The sequence below is a fragment of the Spodoptera frugiperda genome, chromosome 12 (genome assembly GCF_023101765.2).
Source record: "Spodoptera frugiperda isolate SF20-4 chromosome 12, AGI-APGP_CSIRO_Sfru_2.0, whole genome shotgun sequence".
Lineage (NCBI taxonomy): Eukaryota > Metazoa > Arthropoda > Insecta > Lepidoptera > Noctuidae > Spodoptera > Spodoptera frugiperda.
In genome coordinates, this window is record NC_064223.1 from 5,299,646 (window position 1) to 5,320,249 (window position 20,604).

A 20,604-nucleotide genomic window follows, 5' to 3' on the forward strand; every position below is an offset into this window, starting at 1 on the left:
AGCGGGAGTCCCAACCTCCTTAGTCGATATATAAAACCTCATTTGCTACGTTTTCATTCCCGACGGGTTTCTATGAAAACAGAGGCTACTTGTACTGTAATAAGGGTGCTTTTCCACCTGAGATGTGCTATGCTACGTTGCTGTGGATGCGTTTGTCTTCCACTAATCATATTCATTGGTACACATAGCTTAGTACTGGTGGAAACGGACTCAGCTAAGCTATGTTTTTTCTACGGAAAGATGCGTGCTATGGATGGCTTCCCTGCTATCGATACATCGCATATTCGAGCTACGCATCTTCCTCGCACACCTACATAGCTTAGTATCAGTGGAAACGGTCACATAGTTTCACAGTTTAGCTATTACATCTTCGTAGCTTAGCTACATAGCACATCTCTGCTGGAAAGGTACCCTTAAAGTGCTAAGAAAAATAATATCTACTGTGGTCCCATGTATAAGCTCAAGAGAAAACGTTAGGAATACAAATTCATCAATATTGTATGATATTTTGTCTTTCCATTAGCGTTATAAATAGGTGGAAATAAATGCTACGTCTTTTAATCTGCAAAGAGGTAGGCAGAGGTGCAAGTATTTGATGTAAGTATAACAGCCACACTCAAATTTTTTTGAAGACGTTTTTCCAAACTACGGGTTTCTCCTGTGCCGTGGGTGCGTTTACAAGTTCACATACACGTGACACCTAAACCCGAAATAACAATTTGTGGATTACGCAAAGAGTTGCTCTGTGTGAGAATCAAACCAGCTACACGTTGCACGGTAGCCGATTGTCCAGCCACTGCGTCAATCATGCAGTAAAGTAAAATGTTCCCCGTTTAGAAACACTTAATCGTATGCTATTTTTAGGTACCGTAAAATTACTAAGCTGGCACTGTTTTTTGCAGTCTTTAGCCATAAAACCCAGAGGATTTCAAACTCTAGTACCTAGGCTTTACTGGATCTTTTCGTAAAACCAAATTTCAATCTATTTTCAAGCTCAGTAAATGAAAGGAAGGGAACTTTAAGCTGATATGAATTTATATGACAGTCATAAACGTTTACTGAAGCTACATCCAATGGATTAGGGCAAGAGATGTGCATTTTAATAAAAACTGATCACCAATTGAGACGGGATTATAAACCGTATTCCGTAGGTAGTAATGAAGATATTTGTATAGAGTACTTTGGTTATTAGAGTTTATTATATGCTTGAGAATTACGAAGTTTTAAGGGCAGATTTCAATTCAAGGTTTTAGAATATTTTTATAAAAACTATCGTGATACATACTAAATTAGCTAAAAAGTAGTAAATTAATAGAGAAAAGCTCTACTAGTTTCAAGTCACAGAGGGACTCTTCATCATGAGCAGCGTGCGCGAACGCGGCGAAATCGCTCGTTTGTAGATTTTATTAGTCTTCCATAAAATCTTTTTAATAAATACATTCCACCGCTTTTTTTTCCTCCGACTAAAGTAAACCCAAACACTGGTACATAACATATGAAAGTAATATTCATCGATCGTATAAGTGTAGATATTGATATTAATGGTCCGAAAGTTTCCATCTCTCGGGATGTGCGAGCGTGGATGATCAACATTTATTAACGCGATATGGAATCTTTACTTATAACGTAGCTTCAGTAATATTTTGTTGATCTATAATATATTATATTATGTCTATAATGCCTGTCATTTTTCTTATGAGTAAGTTGTAGTGTTTTCCAATAAGTAGAGTATTCTTCTTTCATCATTTTTATAAAGCCTTTGAGGGCTTAGTACGTGTTTGTTTTACGTTTAACGAGATCGAGAGCGCGTCCGGCGTTCTGATTGGTTGGTTCATTAAAACCGGCCAATCAAAGCAAACTTGGACTAAGGCCTATGATCTATCTTAGAACTTTCTTCTGTGTCATGGATGTGTTTAAAAATGTACACTTTCACATAGATACACAACCAACACAGACTAGAAACACTGATTTGCGGATTATACTAAGAATAATTTTATGTAAGTAGGTATCGAACTTGATACACATTTCAGCCGTTTGTCTAGTTACTGCGCCAACCGTACAGCTAATTACTGTCAATGTTAAAGAACCGTATAACCGTACCGACAAATAAACTTCTAAAGGCAATAGCAGTCTCACTCGATATATCGAAGGCCTTTGACAGGGTTTGGCACGACAGCCTTATCGGCAAGCTTCCTGCATATGGACTTCCCGCTGATCTGTGCAGATGGATTGCAGACTTCCTGAGGGATCGGTCAATTCGAGTAGTCATCGATGGCTGCTCGTCTGACCAATTTGGTATCAACGCCGGAGTCCCTCAGGGGTCAGTACTTTCAGCAACGCTCTTTTTGCTGCACATCAACGACATGCTTAAGCCCGGTATCTTTGGGTATGCAGATGACAGCACAGTTGTTGAAAGGTATGTGTCCGATGCGCGGACTAGCGGAACACAGATCCAGTCTCTAAGAGAATCCATGGTCGAACGGTTGAACTCGTCCTTGAAGGCGGTCTCCGATTGGGGTGACGCCAACTTGGTCAAGTTCAACGCTACCAAAACCCAGGCGTGTCTATTCTCTGCCAAACGGAGTCAATTTCCGCTGGCTCCTACTTTCCGAAATGTATCCGTTCCAATATCGGATCATCTAGAGCTTCTGGGCGTAACTCTATCGCCAACGCTAAACTTCGGCTCTTATATAGAGTCGAAGGCGCATCTGGCTGGTAGGAAGCTGGGTATCCTCTCGAAGGTGAGACGGTACTTCACACCGAAACAACTGCTGAGCCTGTACCAAGCGCAGGTTCGGTCATGTATGGAGTACTGTTCTCACCTTTGGGACGGCTCGGCCAAATACCAGCTAGATGCGCTCGAACACATTGAAAGGCGTGCCAAGAAGCTCATCAACGATGATGCGCTTGTGGAGGCCCGGCTTCAAAGTCTTGAACACAGGCGCAAGGTCGCAAGCCTTTCCGTTTTTTACCGGATACATTTCGGAGAGTGTGCGGGGGAATTGCACAACTTGATTCCCCCTAGTCCTTTTATCCCGTAGGTAGTAATGAAGTTATTTGTATAGAGTACTTTGGTTATTAGAGTTTATTACATTATGAAGTTTTAGGGAAGATTTCAATTAAAGGTTTTAGAATATTTTTATAATAACTATCGTGAGAGATACTAAATTAACTAAAAAATCACCGTTTAATCACGTACTGAGAAAATTAATAGAGAAAAGCTCTACTAATTTCGAAGTCACAGAGGGACTCTTCATTACGAGCAGCGTGCGCGGACGCGGCGACATCATTTTAGTCTAAATTTCTTCCATAAAAATCTTTTAATAAATACATTCCACCGCTTATTTTTCCTCCAACTAAAGTAAACCCAAACACTGGTACATAACATATGAAAGTAATATTCATCGATCGTATAAGTGTAGATATTGATATTAATGGTCCGAAAGTTTCCATCTCTCGGGATGTGCGAGCGTGGATGATCAACATTTATTAACGCGATATGGAATCTTTACTTATAACGTTGCTTCGGTAATATTTTGTTGATCTATAATATATTGTATACTATGTTTATTATAATTCCTGTTGTTTTCTGTATAAGTAAGTAGAGATGTTTTCCAATAAGTAGAGTATTCTTCTTTCACTGTTTTTAAAATCCTATGAGGGCTTAGTACGTGTTAGTTTTACATTTAAACAGATCAAAACGAGAGCGCGTCCGGCGATCTGATTGGTTGGTTCATTAAAACCGGCCAATCATAACAAACTTGAACTAAGTCCTCTGATCTATCATACAACCTTCTTCTGTGTCATGAATGTGTTTGAAAATGTACAATTTCATATAGGTACACATCCAACTCAGACTAGAAACACAAATTTGCAGTTCATACGAGTACTAAGAATAATTTTGTGTGGGTATCGAACTTGAGAGACGTTGTATAGCAGCCGTTTGTCCATTTACTGCGCCAACCGTACAGCCAATTACTATCAATGTCAAAGAACCGTATCATTAACTGTGTAGCACATTTATGTGACAAATAAACTTCTAAGAATGCAGAAAATTCTATCGAATAACAACACACAGAACAATGTAATTAACTTAAAACATTTCATTACATTTACCTTACATTAAACGCATCAAACAAACAAAGTATTTGAACTTTACGACCGCTTCAAATACCTCAGTGAAACAAAGTAAACAGTGAATTTAAGCATTTTAAATTCTTAAACAAAGTAGGTTTGTTGTGCAAATAAAAAAAAATGACATCAGATTTTTTAAACGAGTAGAATGCATTCAGGATGAATATTGCATGCAGGAAAATAGGTACAAAACCTGAAGATGTTGTATTTTATGTGTCTTAGGTACGAAAGAAAGGTTATTAACCCCATGGTATAATATCTCCTTTTTTAAGGGGGGAAAATCATCCAATGACTTCTTTCACCTTGGACGAGGTAAGACGGACTGTCAGACTCTTACTGACTAAAAACCACCCCGTTCCTACTCCTGCTTTTCGAGCCGGAGCCCTGATAAACCCGCTGGGTAGTCCACAGTTCAATATAATATCTTCTGCGTAGCGGGCTAGTCCAGTTAGACAGACTAGCCATTGTGATCGAAATCGATTGGGAGGTTTTATATTTTATATGATCTCCTTGATTATGGAGCTATTGCCACATACCTGACAATATTCCATTTCATGTCAGATATTGAAAAATAAAAGCTTACTAAGCAGTGGTGTTTGTGACAAATAAAATAGTTTGACACAGTTTAACTGACAAACTCCGTACATTTGTATACTTAATGCCGTAAAGACGAAGAAAGGCGATGGGAAACAGCAGCTGTTTACCCTTGTTTAGACAGCAGGTCAACCTATACCAATCCGTCGAACCATTTAAAAGATTTACAACTTTATCGGCTTTGAAATAAAGTTGAAAATGGATTTTACAGTTAAGGGTAGGTTGATATGCTAGTGTTTCTGCTTAGGTACACCGATATGTCGGGCGAGCATTCGTCACGTTGACTGACGTTCAATTACCGAGCTCAGGCTTACGCAAGGGTCACAGATACCTGCTCATCTAATGAATGGAGTGCATTGAGCAACCCTGGCGACTGGTGACTGGTGACATACTGGCTCAGTCAACTTGCAAACTTGGCAAGGTCGATGTAGGATAAATGTGACTTGATTTTTTGGAGTCCAGTGTACAAAGGATCCTTATAAGAGACAAGCATACCATAAATGAAAATACTAAAACATTATGTACAATCAGTTATAAAATGAGTCGTTTGATAATAGTAAAATATAAAAGGGATATAAATATAATAACCGACTACTTGACAAAGTGTTGATATCCTAGCAACACTTTCATATAAATCTGAAATTATTAGGGTGCTTTTCTACGAGAAATGTGCTATGCTAGGTTGCTGTGCGTGCGTTTGGCTTCCAACAATGGTACACATAGCTTAGCACTGGTGGAAACTAGGTTTGGCTCCAGATAAGCATGGAACTTGATGGTAGATCCTCCTTTCTAAAGAAGGCTCATAGTTCAACAGTGGACAGTCACGAGTTGACAGTCTTATTTCAATTGCTATAAAAATACTTCACATACCTTTTATTCCCTCAAAGGCTAGGCAGAGAAATACCTATTACCTAAATGCCAACCCACTTCACGTTACTTGACAAAAATAAGTAAAATAAGCATAAAGGAACAGGGAATGTGTCGTTCACAGATTTTTATCGTAAATTAAATGTTGAGGGATTGGGGACGAGCTAAGAAAAGATGGATGGTATTGTGTAGAAAGTGATACAAAATAAAAGGGTTGTGGTAAAGGGACTGTTTACTTTAAGGGAGGAAATGGAATAAGACATAAGTATTATGTAGTTGCCAACAACGTGGTTGGCTAACTAAGATAGTCTCTTAATATCTCATTTGATTAACCATTTATCTCATTACCTAAAACAAAGCAAAAATCTCTAAATTATGGACTATACTGAAGACTCAACTGACCTAACTAAAAAAATTCGTTGTTTATTTTCATTAATAATTATGTTTTTATTTTTGTATTTGTTAGACTTTATATGTATGTGTTTTGTACAACACTTTATTTTCTTAGTTTTTTTTTTACAATTGATGGGTCGACTTTTGGCCGCTATCTCGCCTAGTGGTAAGCGATGATACTGCCTACGATGGAGCACGTTTGCCTATAAGCCACTCGGGGTATGAAGAAATAATAACTACTGAAGAATACCTATAAATAAAATGTATATGACCTCACATCACCTCCAACACCATTCTAACCATCTTCTCTCTTCAACAGAGTCGACTGATGCTAGTAGGAGAGTGCGTGCCAGCGTCCTGCGACATCAGCGCCCTCACGACCATACTGGGCGCCGCGGAACGAGCGGCCGCTGCGCAGGCGACGGACTCCGGCCTCCTTGCATCCTTCTCCACTGTCAAAGTGCGACCTGTGCCTGGAGACTATGACTTATTTGCTGATCCTAAACTGCAGATACTTGGGTAAGCATATTTTAGATAGTAATTTGTTGAAGCTAGTTAATGATCTTAAGAAAAGAGGGTACTCCTTTTTAAAAGGCTGGCAACGCACCTGTGATTCCTCTGGTGTTGTGAATGTCCATGGGCGGCGCTAATCGCTTACCATCAGGTGATTCGTCAGCTTGTTTGCCACCTATTTCATAAAAAATGAACATTTATCTTATATTTAAGGTTTTTTTGGCATTTCCCAAGGCGGGAAAAGTCATTGGATGATTTTCTCCCTTAAAAAATGGAGTACCTTAAGCCTTATAACATTTTCACATATACTTCTTAAATACATTAATGCACACAACTATCTTCCTTTAAACAAAATACATTGATAAAGAACATATGTCATTAACTCATTAACTAATGCCATCACCTTCTAATTAAATAATTACATCATTATACATAATACGTTTGTACGTACGTACGTACATCAAGAACCACGCACGTAATTAATTAGTTTAGTTCACAGTGGCAGACGTATTATCTATGTAAATCACTATGCCGGGCCTACCAGATATATTATATTACTTGTCATTGTCACTAGTTAGCTTCCACCAAAGATGTGCTATGCTACGTTGCTGTGGATGCGTTTGGCTTGCACCAATCATATTAATTGGTATATAGCATAGCACTGGTGGAAAGGGACTCAGCTGAGCTATGTTTTATTTATATTGAAAGATGTTTGCTATGGATGCATGCTATATTTGCATGTTATGGTTGCATGCTATGGATCCGTGATATGGATGTGTACTATCGATGGTTTTCCTTCTATCGATACATCGCATACTCGAGCTGTGCATCTTCCTCACACAGCTACATAGCTTTGTATCAGTGGAAACGGTCACACAGTTTCACAGCTTAGCTATTACATCTTCGTAGCATAGCTACATAACACATCTCTGGTGGAAAGCACCCTTACACCCTACAATATAACTTAATTTAGATTACTTTAGATGATTATTATTTCAGTGATACTTTGTTTGTCCTAAATTAAGATAAGACTAGAAAGGTATTTTAAATAAAAAATGAAAAATATCGACGCATTTATCCTTCTACTTCAATTATTTTTACACACATACAATTGCGAAATACAATTAAAATAATGTAGAACCAAAATTAGACTTTGCACATAGGCATACAAACACGTGCTAATCTTGACCTGAATGTAAACTTATGAAGGCATGCATCGCGTAATTTTACTAAATAATGAATAGAAGGTTTTGAAAGTCATACATTCACTTGTTTTCAACCTGCACTTAAAAACTAAGGTCACAATGTCTTTGTATTGGAATAGCTCTATTAACTTTACGGATCACCTGATGGTAAGCAATCAGCGTCCATGGACACCCGCAATACTAGACGAGTTATAAATGCGTTACTGGTCTTTTAGGGTATTGAGAATTGGGCCTCCGGTAGCCCTATTTATAACACAAAAGATAACGCTAACGTTACTTCACTCTAGAAACCTGCGGACTACCGGGGCTCTGGCTCGAAGGGCAGGAGTAGAAACGGGGTGATTTTTAGTCAGTAAGAGTCTGACACTTCCTTTCGCTTCGCCCAAGACGGGAGAAGTCATTGGATGAAATTCCCACTTAAAAACTACTTCACGCCGGTTTTCTAATAGGCCATGGTATCACTCCGGTCTGGATTATTACTGGCAAAGCATATGATTTATGGCTAAAAAACAAAGATATGCTGAAGAGGCGTCTGATGAAGATATATTATTCACCAGAGGCGTTTAGCAATCTCCTCAGTTATTAAAGTCACGTACATATGTCATACAAGGTCACGCTTTTGTTCCAAAGAAAAGGCACTAAAGTTCAATTTCGTATGAACACACGTACAATATTTCGGACATAGTCACTGGAATAGGAATGCAGACTGTGTAAGCAATTACAGTTTTTGTGCATGTAAATTGAGCTTATGGTTTTCTGTTTTGTAAAATGCTGTGTAGTTCTGCTATGTCGTCTATTTATCGATATAATCGACTTCAGTATCATTTATTTTCAATAAAATGACCTAAAATAATTACATATCAATATCAATGTTATCAATTATTTAAATTAATTCCAATGACTTCCAGTAACCTTTAATTAAATACACTCAGGTTAAGGCTTTTTTTTAATTGTTCGATCTATAGTGAATGGTATATAAAATCAAGATTTTGTTTTAATGACTTCTGACGTGTTTTGTCACGTAATTATTGGAATATTATCACTACGAAATTATTCGTTTTTATTTTAGGTAGGTCCGACATATTTTAGTGGTATTATAAAATCATGTTCGTGTTTAGAAAGTCGTGTTGTGTCTAGAGATGTAGCTAAATTTTTCAACACAGATGAAGCCACGGCTAGTCATGCAGTTTCATACATATAGATACGAAACGAACATAGATATCGAAAACCAGTCTAGACATCGACCATCGTCGTAAGTTCATCGACAATAGCCTCTCAACACCACTACCCAGCAATTTCGCACGTACCTAGAAGTGAATGCCAAAATACTGTAAAACAAGGTTCTGAACGTGTGCCAAGAATCTTGTTAGAGCCTCCTCTGGTCGCCATGCTTGCATGATAACAAGTGCTTGGAGGCTGTTCAATTTTAAATCTCGTTACGAGTTCCGCTAACAATGTCATTAGATTTGCAACAAGATTTTCTTGAGATTCGGACACTGTTTGCAAGTTATTAGATTATTACTTACTCAATGATGAAATTGTGGGTGGTGGGACGAAAATGCACTGCACCACCCAAGGGTCAGACAGGTAGAAAATGCCAACGGCATTATGTCCGCCCATGTACCTACTTGTGCATAAAGCGTTTTAAATAAAAAAAAAAAAAAATAGAACGAACATTTTTTTTTAACGTCAGTTTGTGTTGATTTCGACTAAGGACTTGGAATAAGGAGAGGGGTTCCTCTTGTTTGATTGACTGGACACCTAGATCTGAATTTTGAATGATTCACTCGTTTGAGCTGAAGAGATGGTATGTGTAGCTAGAATACGATTTCAAAAAAACTTTAAACAGCATTTTAATTATAATAATATGATTATCCGTGCAGTATGTAGTAGTATTTATAGCTAAAGATGATCTATGAAAGTGATCTAAAACACTGAACATTTAACAACGTCAATTTTTTAAGATCTTACTACCGCATCCAGAGTCATTTAGTGATTACTTAAACTATGCCTACAATTTTGTATCGAAAACAATTGCTCAAAGACTGGATTAAGCAATCATTAAATAACTCTAACAACGGCGGTTACAGTTGCAACTTAACAAAACATTTTCCTAATGACGTAACATTTATTCCAGATCAGTGTTGACCATCGTACTGATCCTGATGCTGTTCGCCTCCCTATTCGAGGGCTACCTGGAGCGCAAGTACCGGCTGGCCAGGGAGATCAGGGACCTGGAACTGGCCCACGACGGCAACGCCAACCATAAGCAACCTGTTGGTACTTTCGTTTATAATACTTTCTTTTTATAGGAATTATCTATAGTACCAATAAGACCTTTGCCAGTGGGATGGCCCACGACGGCAACGCCAACCATAAGCAACCTGTTGGTACTTTCGTTTATAATACTTTTCTTTTAACAGGAATAGTCTATGTTAGCAAGGCAGTAAATATATGTATATTTGCTGATACTGCAATAACTTCTTTCATGTTTGCCCACCATAAGCAACCTGTTGGTACTTTCGTTTATAATACTTTCCTTTTTATAGGATTTATCTATAGTACCAATAAGGCCTTTGTCCTGCAGTGGGACGATCATGGCTGAATTGAATCTATAGTACCAAGGCAGTAAATATATATTTGCTGACACTGGAATTACTTCTTTGTAATGTTTGGCCCACGCTAGAATTTTCTCTTGTGTCGTGGGGACAAACATACAATTTCACATACATATAAAAACTATAAAAGTAAAGAAAGGTTATGGTTTTATCAAGTAGGTATCCTTGTAATTATTATTCTTTTAATAAAATATAATCGAAATCTATTCTAATAAGAGTTCCAAAGAATTTTAGGTATATCTGAAATGCACTACATAGACGACTTAAATTCATGAGCAAATTATGAAGTAAACAATAACTCGGAATCATTGAATACCTTTAAATATGGTGTGTGTGTAAGAAAGTTAAACATAAAAAAAATAAAAGTAAGTAAAACTCTCTTCTCTTTCACCATTGAGTATGTAAAACAGAAAAAAAAACAAATTCGAAAAGCCGTTTCAATTTAACCTTTCTGGTTGATTGAGCATGCCTTGTAACGACCGTAGGTAGACCGTTAGTCTAACCCCAGGGGCGAAAGGGCTCGACACAGCCAACGTTTCCGTACAAATTAACAAATTAATTTACAAAAAAACCCGTGGTAAAAGTACAAGAATAAACATGACCGTGTCCTGTGTGTGTGGACAAAATGTTTAACACTTTTTTTTATTAAATGTTAATGAATAATGACTTAAACTGATTCAATTATAATAGCCTGGAAGATTTTTTAAAGTATCGATTAAAATATTTTATGTACGCACTATAATAGGCATAACATAAACTTAAATACATAGACTAAATAAAGATTTTAAAAAGTATTTTTGAGCAATTTTCAAAAGACTCTTTCATTTAAAAAATATGCATGAGTTGCAAACAGACAAAACGTCTTTACCAACGTATAGCTCCTGTACCCATAGACATAATAAAGTCTATACCAAACACAATAAAAAGTCATTGCCTATATATGTTATTCATGCATATTATGTGTAGCTTTGAACATAACCTACCTTTGTAGCCCGAGGCATCACATCTATACATATACCTGACCGAACCTTTTGTTGCCAATTTGCCATATAATATTTTGTTGTCATATTTCACATAGGTATTCACACCACTGTGACCCATTTTTGACATGCCAATTAATATCAGTTTAACTTTCGTCATCTTATTATAACGGGAAATGAAATTGTGAATTAATTATGAATATCTAATTAAATTGTCTTGTACTCTGCGCTGTCGCAATCAGTAAATCAAACAAAGATTAGCTGGAATTATAATTTTAATTATGTTTGAGGATGGTGTTTTAGAAGATACTAGCAAACCCGGCGAACTCCGTTTCGCCACCAACGATTTTCCCTGTTTTCCTTCTTTTCTCTTAAATTTTTCCTGAATTTTCTTTGCTATAAACCTTACGGAGCCCGAGACCTTTCCAACGAATGCAAAACCGTGGAAATCGGTTCGTGCGTTCTGGAGTTATAGCGTCAGGAAGGAAAATCGGACTTATTTTTATATAATAGATATATTATATAGGTATCTTGAATTTGAGGTTGGTCCAAATTAATTGTTTTACTGGGATTTTCCCCTGTATCGTGGGTGCGTTTACAAACACACAATTTGACATACTCGTAACACGGAACTATATTATAATTAGTGGATCACAAAAAGAGTTGTTGCGTGCGGCAATCGAACCTGCAATACGTTGCGCGGCAGCCGTCTGCCCAGCTAAAGCGCCAATCTTGCTGCCTTTTTAATAGTGACGGCCATTGATTTCAATTTACGACTAGGCATTTAAAAGACTAGTCAGTCTGGGTATAAAGATCTCTAGTCGTCAAAAATGTAAAATTCACACACAACAATATTTTGAAAATATCTCCCAAAATAAAAATTACATTAAGCAGTAGAAAATATTCCTTATCATCTGTTAATGGGTTCATTATTATCAGCGAGCCATCGCGGCAGAGGATACGGATGTAGGGGAAAGCAACATGGACTCCGATTAACGCCACAGATAATACAAGGGCTGCCTTAATTGAATACGCCATTTTGAGTTTGTTTACGTTTCTTGCTGTTTAAAAGAAAGTTATTTCATTATAACTTTCGTGAGATATACTAAATTCATTATTATGTTATCGGCTTACTCACGTAACTGTTTGACGAGGAACTCGACTAGTTTCAAGCCATGCTAGAAGCTCATATTCATGCTCATGAATACTTGGTTTGAAACTAGTCGAGTTCCTCGTCAAACAGTTACGTGAGTAAGCCGACAACATATTGATAAAAGTTATTTCAGTTATATTTAAAGTTAGAATTTAAGTTAAAGTTAGTTTAAAGACTAATCTGTTTTGTTAAGCCCTGGCTACAATATTTTCTAGGCTTAACAAAACAAATTGAGTTTAGAAATGTTTATTGAAATGTCTAACTGGTGTACGTGTGTAAATGTGTTTTCCGAATCTGTATAAAATATTGTCTGAATTTAATAGTTGTATTACACGAATTGATAATGCAATTTATTTATTAATAACATAATTTATTGTTGCCATGATCTTTGTGTGTATTTTATAAAGAAGGATGCCAGAGTTTCTATGAAATCTGGTCCCACTTCCAATAGCTATGTGTGTTACATCATTGGATAGGTAATTTTGAGCTGAATAAAAGTTACTATGGCGCCAAGTTCCAAATCTTAGTCCGTTCAGAGTTATTATTAAAAACGTAGTTTCTAATCGTATAAAGATCTCTTTACTACATATCAATACAAATCTTTCAACCTTTCGTTTCGACAATCTTTCTTAACCTTTCTTTTATAATATTGTCTATCTATCTATCAAATATCTCCGATCCAATGTTCCCACGTGAATGGTTAGAGAGGAGGTACCATTGTCTGTGTTTATTCTCATGGCATCACGATATTTGCAGGCCAATAACAATGTGGCTGATGGGAAGCCGGTGGCCACGGACAATGGGGATCGAGACCTTCGAAGGGAAACCTGCGGTGAGTATCTAATGAGTTGTAGTGGTACGGGACAATAGACTGTATGTACTTTAGTAAACAATTTTGATGTGAAGATTTTGTCTGGTTTTCGTATTAGTCGTAGAATATAAGGATTTGTTTGTATTGGAGGGTAGTCACAGTCACTTTTAGTCTGTTTTATTTATAAGGGACGGTTGATTTTTGACGTAAAATACGTCGAGCGTATCGTCGGTCGTACTGACGTATCATCGGTTGAGTGTGAACGGTCAATTGTTTTTCTATACATTTATCTGTTCTGGCGTTACGCGACGCTTGTTCCGTCAGATATAAACCAACCCTAAGGCCTATGTACAGCAGCGAACTTAATAATGTCTTATTTTCGGCATAGTTTTCCAAAATCTATTGAACATTTACCCGATCCGGGAATCAAAACGACCCTTCTTGTTCGGACTGTTGTATAGCAACCAATCGACCAGTAAGGTCGTCTGAATTAATTTTAGAACAATAAAGAAGGAGATAATGAAAAATCCACGTTCTGATGATTTAGAACAATGAAAACTCAGACAAAAGGCCAGGACGATGTAGAGACTCTTATTTGCTTTCTTTCAAGTAAATGAAAATACATCAGAAGATAATTAAACCTAGATGCCTATTTAATTAATAGGTACAATAGTTTCTATTAGACTAGGGATTCTCAATCTTTTCCTGGATAAGAACTAATTTTATATAACATAACAAGAAATGTTAGGGACCACTATTACTATTACTTTTTTCATATGGTCCAACACTCTGATTTTCTCATTTACTCATAAAAATAGTGACTTTTGGATTATTAAAATCAGTTACTTCTTTCAGTTGTGTCCTTTGATATAAGTTTATTTGAGCTTTAACCGTGGTATTTATTGGACAAAGGTATAGTCATGTGTATTTGTTTTTCATTTCGCGGACCATTTTTTGTCTACTGCGGATCACTAGTACTCCACGGACCACAGGTTCGGAACCACTGTCTTAGACTGCTAAAGGTCACGACCAGGCCATAATTTATTGCATTTTGTAGTTAAAGCTCTCAGAGTATGTGTATGACATACACACATTTGATCCCATTTTTGAAAATATTTTGAAAACCATATCATATTTTGAAAAATCATTCCTTAGAGTAGCTATTTAAAATCTCTTCATAGAACCAAAGACACAATGTTACGTGATAAACATAGTCAAAGAAAAAAATCTCACAAGACAAATGAGAATTCCAGGAAAAAAAATACGTACCTATTATTAAAGTAAAATTTATGCAAAGAAATTACACTCGCATTTGAACTGAACCGAAGAAGCGAACTTTCCACTTCGCTCGAACAAAATACCGTCCTGTAAGAAAAAATCGACAAAATCTTCATGGCGTTGAGAAAATAAACTTCATAAGCCTACAATTAAAAAGTTTGACTTCAGTCTTGAGGTCAGGGAACAATCGGTGAGAGGTGAAGTGCCTAAGTACCACATCAAGCTATGCATAACCAGTATTAGCTGACCTTTGAACATGCGGAAAGGTTATACAGAGAGAGGCCATGATAAATTGGTTAAGAACAGCTTACGAACTAAAATGGCCGGCTTTGTGTACAAGTGTTCCTATAATGCATAATAATTAATACTGATTGTTTACATAATAACGACAGCAACCAGGTAGATAGTAATACTTAGATAGGCTACAAAACTGTTTGTTTAAATTTTCTATCACGTAACTTGACCACTAATAGAGTTCAAAATATCTTGCGATTCTATAAACTTTCACTAACGTGTATTGAAAAATAAAACTTGAGATTTACGTAAAAAAGTCCAAATTGCTACCACTGTAGAAATTTCTCAAAGCCTTAATCACATTAATATTATCATTATTAACTGTAGTAGTAGATGCATAAGGCATATATTCCCTTGGGCATAGAAAGTGAGCAATATAATCGCTTATACATCATCTTCATTTCCACGATTTGGGAATATGGGAATATTAAGTTTGTAGTAGAAATTATAATGTAGGTTCAAAAATATCATATAGAGAAGATAATACTAGCTTCAAAAAAAACTGTTGAGGGCAAATCCTCCGCTAACGTTGGTAACCGGTGACCACCACGGTGTTCAATGTGTTAAACAATATCATCTGTCGTAAAAATACCTACTATCTTTATAAGATAAATTGATTAATTAACAATTAAAAAATAAAGAGTTAAACTTAACAAGAAAGAAAACGAACAAAAATACTCGGCCGGCTCAAATAAGCCAACTAATCAGAGCGCCGAACGCTCTCGTTTCGATTACTTTAAACGTAAAGCAAACTCGTATTGAGAGTACTGAAAATAATAGTACTGGAACTAAAATCGGGAACAAAGCATTTCAGACTATACGCTTGTAAAAATAGAGGTTCATAGTGCCAACAGCCTGTTAAGTAATCTAAATATAGACCCAGTAATGTTGATGTTGAAGCCTAAGGGCGCGTACACATAGAACGTCCAATTTTACAGGATCCTTTTTGACGGATCCGTCATTACTGGAAGTTATACTCATACAGCATTTTTAGGGCCGATTTGAACAGATCGAACGCTACAGGACTTTCGTTCTTCAGTGTATCGTCTGCTTTCTACGAGGATGTTTTGGTGTTGTATTGATGCCATCGTCGTCAGCTTGGAAGGAAGCTCCGGCGTTATTGGATGCATCTATTTTTGCCAAAATTTAGTCGAGGTGTCGTTTTTTTAATGGATTCCGAATACTGTCATGTGTGTCAACTGGGTCATACAACTACATACGCTAATAATATAAGGTCTTCCAAAATTATTAGTCTGCCAGCCAGCCAGCGATATCTGCCATTAAAGCCGCAGCAGATAATTTTAGAACACCTTACGTTTAAACAGTTCTGTAAAACGGACACTCCATGTGTACGCGCCGCAAGTAAGTTGTACAAGTGGGGCGGACATTAAGTTGACTGTGACGGCATTTATCTGGAGACAACCGTTAACTTAATGAGAATTAGACAAAATTTTAGCTAATGCGACTTAGTACGCCACTCTAATTATACCACTGTCAGTAACAACTCTTGCTCTAAAAACTCCAAAGTAATTCACGTTTTATGACCATCTCCACAAAATCCTTTTCTCTTTATATCACAAAGCGTGTCGTTTGATATAACAGTAAATTTCTCAAACAATGTGATTCAATAGACTCTCGATCTATTGTTTGTATGGGAGCTCTCTAAATAAACTGCAGAGCAAAGACTCGATAAATCGCAAACAGGAATCAAAGGAGTTCCTGTTACGAACTTTGAAGTTAGAATCCTTTAGTTGAAGTTATCTTTATTTCAATTGAACTTGTTTTCTATATTCAGGACTATGGGCGGAGGTGCTGTTGTCTTTCTCCATCTTGTCGAACGGGCGCACGATCCTCAGCACGGACCCTCCCAACGACGGAGCCCTCACATGTCTTCACGGAATGAGGTACGTTTATTTTACTACCGAACTTTTTTCTTATAAGCAACATCAACTTACACATATGTCTTTTATTAGATTTTAAACTTTAATGACTTTGATATAAAGTTGAAAATGCAATGAAAAATTTTGACAGATTGTGTTAGGTTGATGTGCTGGCCTCTGTACATATGAATGTAAATGTTTCTATACAGTACCGATGATTTTGTCCTACGTTGTCATACTATATCTGCTATCTGAATCTGTATTGTATCGAAATATACAATTCGGATATGAGTGGGGCCGTCGGTAGAGGGCGCCCTAGACGGACATATAGCGACCAGATTAGCGATATATTAAAGAAGGGCCAAATTAAAAGTACCTTTAACCGACCAGCATGCATGAAAAGACTGATGACTGTTGATGAAGCGAAAGAGGCGTGTAAGAATCGTAGCAATTGGCGTTGCATTGTATCTGCCTCCATGGAACACAGGCGTGAGGTTATGTATGTATATGTATTGTATCAAAGGTTACAATGTGCTCGTTGATATAAAGTATATTATGTACTAAACCTTGATTGAAAATTGAAGCTTCTTCTGATGTTCTGTTGTTTAGTTTTATGTGCCTATGATTGGATTCTAGATCACAATCTGTTCTAAAAGGGATGTTGAATATGCTCATAATAAATTTCAACACTATTTAATCTAGGGTAGGGTCGTTTTTATACCATCAGCTATGTAATCAATAGCTCAAATAGCTGGTTATGGGCGGTTAACAAAAGTTAATTTAACTTTAGGAATTAGTTTTATTTTAATGGTTAGTACAGTTTTAGGGCTTCTCTTATTGCCAAATACGAGTAATAAACCTTTAGCGGTGTTACTAAGCTGGCTAGACCGCTAACTATAATGAGTTTTTGTTTTATGGAATAAGCCGGTAAACGAGCAGATGGATCAACTGATGGTAAGTAATCGACGCCGCCCATGGACACTTGAAACACCAGAGGTGTTACAAGTGCGTTGCCGGCCTTTTGGCGGTTAGGAATTTAAGGGTTGTTGGGGAATCGGGGATTAGGAAGGTTGGGAAGGGGAGATAATTGGGTCTCCGGTAACCTCTCTCAGCGTTGTTTCACGTCGGTTTTCTGTGAGGCCGTGGTATTACTCCGTTCGAGCCGACCCATTCGTGCTGAAGTGGCTCTCCCGCACTTAAAACACAAAGGAGTTTCTTTTCTAAATAAAAATTTGATTGCTTCTTTTGATCTACGTTTTCCATTTTATTGTTGTTCCATTAATTACAGAGAGTGCCGGCAGCTGTTGTATAAATCGAGTGAAAAGAATTTATAGATACAAGATTAATTGAAGTCTCGTTTTTAGCGATGTATATAGATTAATGGGATCCATTATCCTTTTTAGTCTGGAAGAGGAATAAGGTTTAGAGTTTTTTTTTATTAAGTAATAAAATATACTATGTAGGTAGGTAAACTTGTAAGATTCACTTATTGTAAACCAGCAGATTTAGATATCATAATATTTCTTTTTTTTAAATCTACGTATGAGTTAGTTTTGAAAGAGCTATCTCTTTCACTGTCTGTGTTTTCATTGACGAAGCGACGCATCAGAGTAGAGTCAATGTTTATTTAACTTTTTTATGTTCTTAAATTGAATTAACTCCGGTCCGGGGTACGAAATTTCTTCACGATTGAAATCTGTAAACACAACACTACCTCCCATTAAAGCTGTGGCAAATAAGTCTAGTTTTTTTTTTCCCTTCACAGGTTCATGTCGGTGATCTGGGTGATAATGGTGCACACGTACCTGACGATATTCTACGTGGCTGATAACAAGACCATGCGTGTGATCACCGAGCGCAACTTCTGGTACCAGTCCGTTGGGAACGCGTCCTACTGTGTCGACACCTTCTTTGTTATCAGGTATGGTATCTACTTTATTGTAAAGTGTTAGGGTTGAAAATTTAACGATATGATTTTGGGGAATTAGGTATGATACATTTCCACACATTGCCGCCACTACAGTGGGCAAAGTACTTATCAACCTTCACCGATATTAAAAATAAAAATAAAATAATTAATTATTATAAGTCTGCTCGATGTTCCATTAAACAAAGAACAGTTATATCGTGGCCACCTACTAGAAGTGATTAAGGAACTACACATTGACAGAGACCAGTACCCTTTTTTTTTTTTTTTTTTTTGAGGGGGAAAATCATCCAATGACTTCTCCCGCCTTGGGCGAGGCGAGAGGGAGTGTCAGACTCTTACTGACTAAAAACCACCCCGTTCCTTCTCCTGCTTTTCGAGCCGGAGCCCCGGTAAACCCGCTAGGTAGTCCGCAGCTCCGGATCAGGCATCAGCCCTACTGGGCCCCATCTGTGGTGGTCTGATGGCTCTTTGAGGCGCGCGCGGAACGCGACGCGCCGCACGCACGGGTCTGGTTCTGTTCGGGCGATGAGCTACCCTTGCTCGCCGTCCACAGGCCCGCACTTACGGTGGCCGGAGATCGTCCCGCGACCCCCGACGCCCAGAGTGTCTCTCGCGACGGCTGGGGCGTGAGGAGGTTTGTTCCCTCACGCGCCCCGCCTCCTCCTTAGCTAGCATGACTGCTTCGCAAAAGGAGGAGACGGCATCCCAATCCCTCTCGCTCCGCACCATGGCCTGAACCAGTGCCGGGCGCGAGAGGTCGCCGTCGCCGACCACATCCCTGAGGACTTGGCGGTGCTCGGCCCACGCAGGGCACACCGCCACTGTATGTTCTACTGTGTCCTCCGGGCGGTCCTCGCAGTGATAGAGACCAGTACCCTTAGCACGAGTTTGCTCTTCGGCGTTCCGACTGGTTGGTTAATTTCAGCCGGCCAATAATAGCGTCGAACGCTTTCGTTTCGATTTCTTTAAACGTAAAGCAAACACATACTAAAGGTATAGTAGATAATTATGTAAAGGTGTACGTCCCAACGAACTCCAAAAGTGGGATCGTCACGGTTTGTTGATGTCACTATGCTGTATACTTTTCCTTCTGGAAAGTTTTTACGTTTTTGAGTGTAAGACCGTAAAAAAATTATATCAGATTTTCAGATAAGGGCTTGTAAGTATTAACATAATTATGTTACACTTTCTGATCACGTTTTCGAATGGTTTATACATTTAACATACAATGTTTCACTGTTATAATACTGAAACTGTATGTCGAATTTACTCGTATGATTTCGGAATAGCTAGCACACGCTGATAATGATAAAGAGTTCCTCTGTAACTCGAAACTAGTAGAGCTTTTCTCAATATGTGAGTATTCATGAGTAACCCGTTGTTTTTAGTTAATTTAGTATATCTCACGATAGTTATTATAAAAATATCATTTGAATCTGATAAAAGATGTTCCAAGTAGTTCAAGATTACATAAATAGCACTTAACATTTACATAACAATATGAACTGGGTTCGTTTAATATCATCATCTTACTAAACATTGGCCTTGAACAGAAATAGAAAGTAAACAATCTTAAATATTCATAGGTCGACGTCATTTTCATATACATAAATGTATATATAACTGTATACATTTATTTATATTTTTGTGCGATATAAGCCGGTAGACGAGCAGACGGATCACCTGATGATAACACTGGTCAACAAAAAAACAGTTTTTGTGTGTAACATGAAAACTTTTGTCTAATTATGTTTCGAGCAAGAATAAGGATAATAGGAATGAAAACAAAATGTTCCAAATACGAATAGTTTTCTTGTAATTCGAATTTTAAATATTTTAGAAAATGTCTATATTTTTTGACCAAGTGAAGTTATTCCTCTATATTGCAATAATAAAATCGGGATAACCTTCCGATTTTCTTTTATATTTTGCTTCAGGGATGTTTCGTTGTAAT

At 37.4% G+C, this 20,604-nt stretch overlaps 1 protein-coding gene across 1 annotated transcript in view; it reads left to right on the plus strand.

Moving 5' to 3' along the window:
- LOC118262496 (nose resistant to fluoxetine protein 6) overlaps positions 1–20,604 on the plus strand; it is a 113,162-nt gene that overhangs the window by 73,828 nt on the left and 18,730 nt on the right. The window contains exons 4-8 of the mRNA XM_035573916.2: positions 6,308–6,507; positions 9,844–9,982; positions 13,214–13,289; positions 16,636–16,744; positions 18,486–18,641. Coding sequence (XP_035429809.2) covers positions 6,308–6,507; positions 9,844–9,982; positions 13,214–13,289; positions 16,636–16,744; positions 18,486–18,641 — 680 coding nt within the window. The remainder of the gene's footprint in view (positions 1–6,307; positions 6,508–9,843; positions 9,983–13,213; positions 13,290–16,635; positions 16,745–18,485; positions 18,642–20,604) is intronic.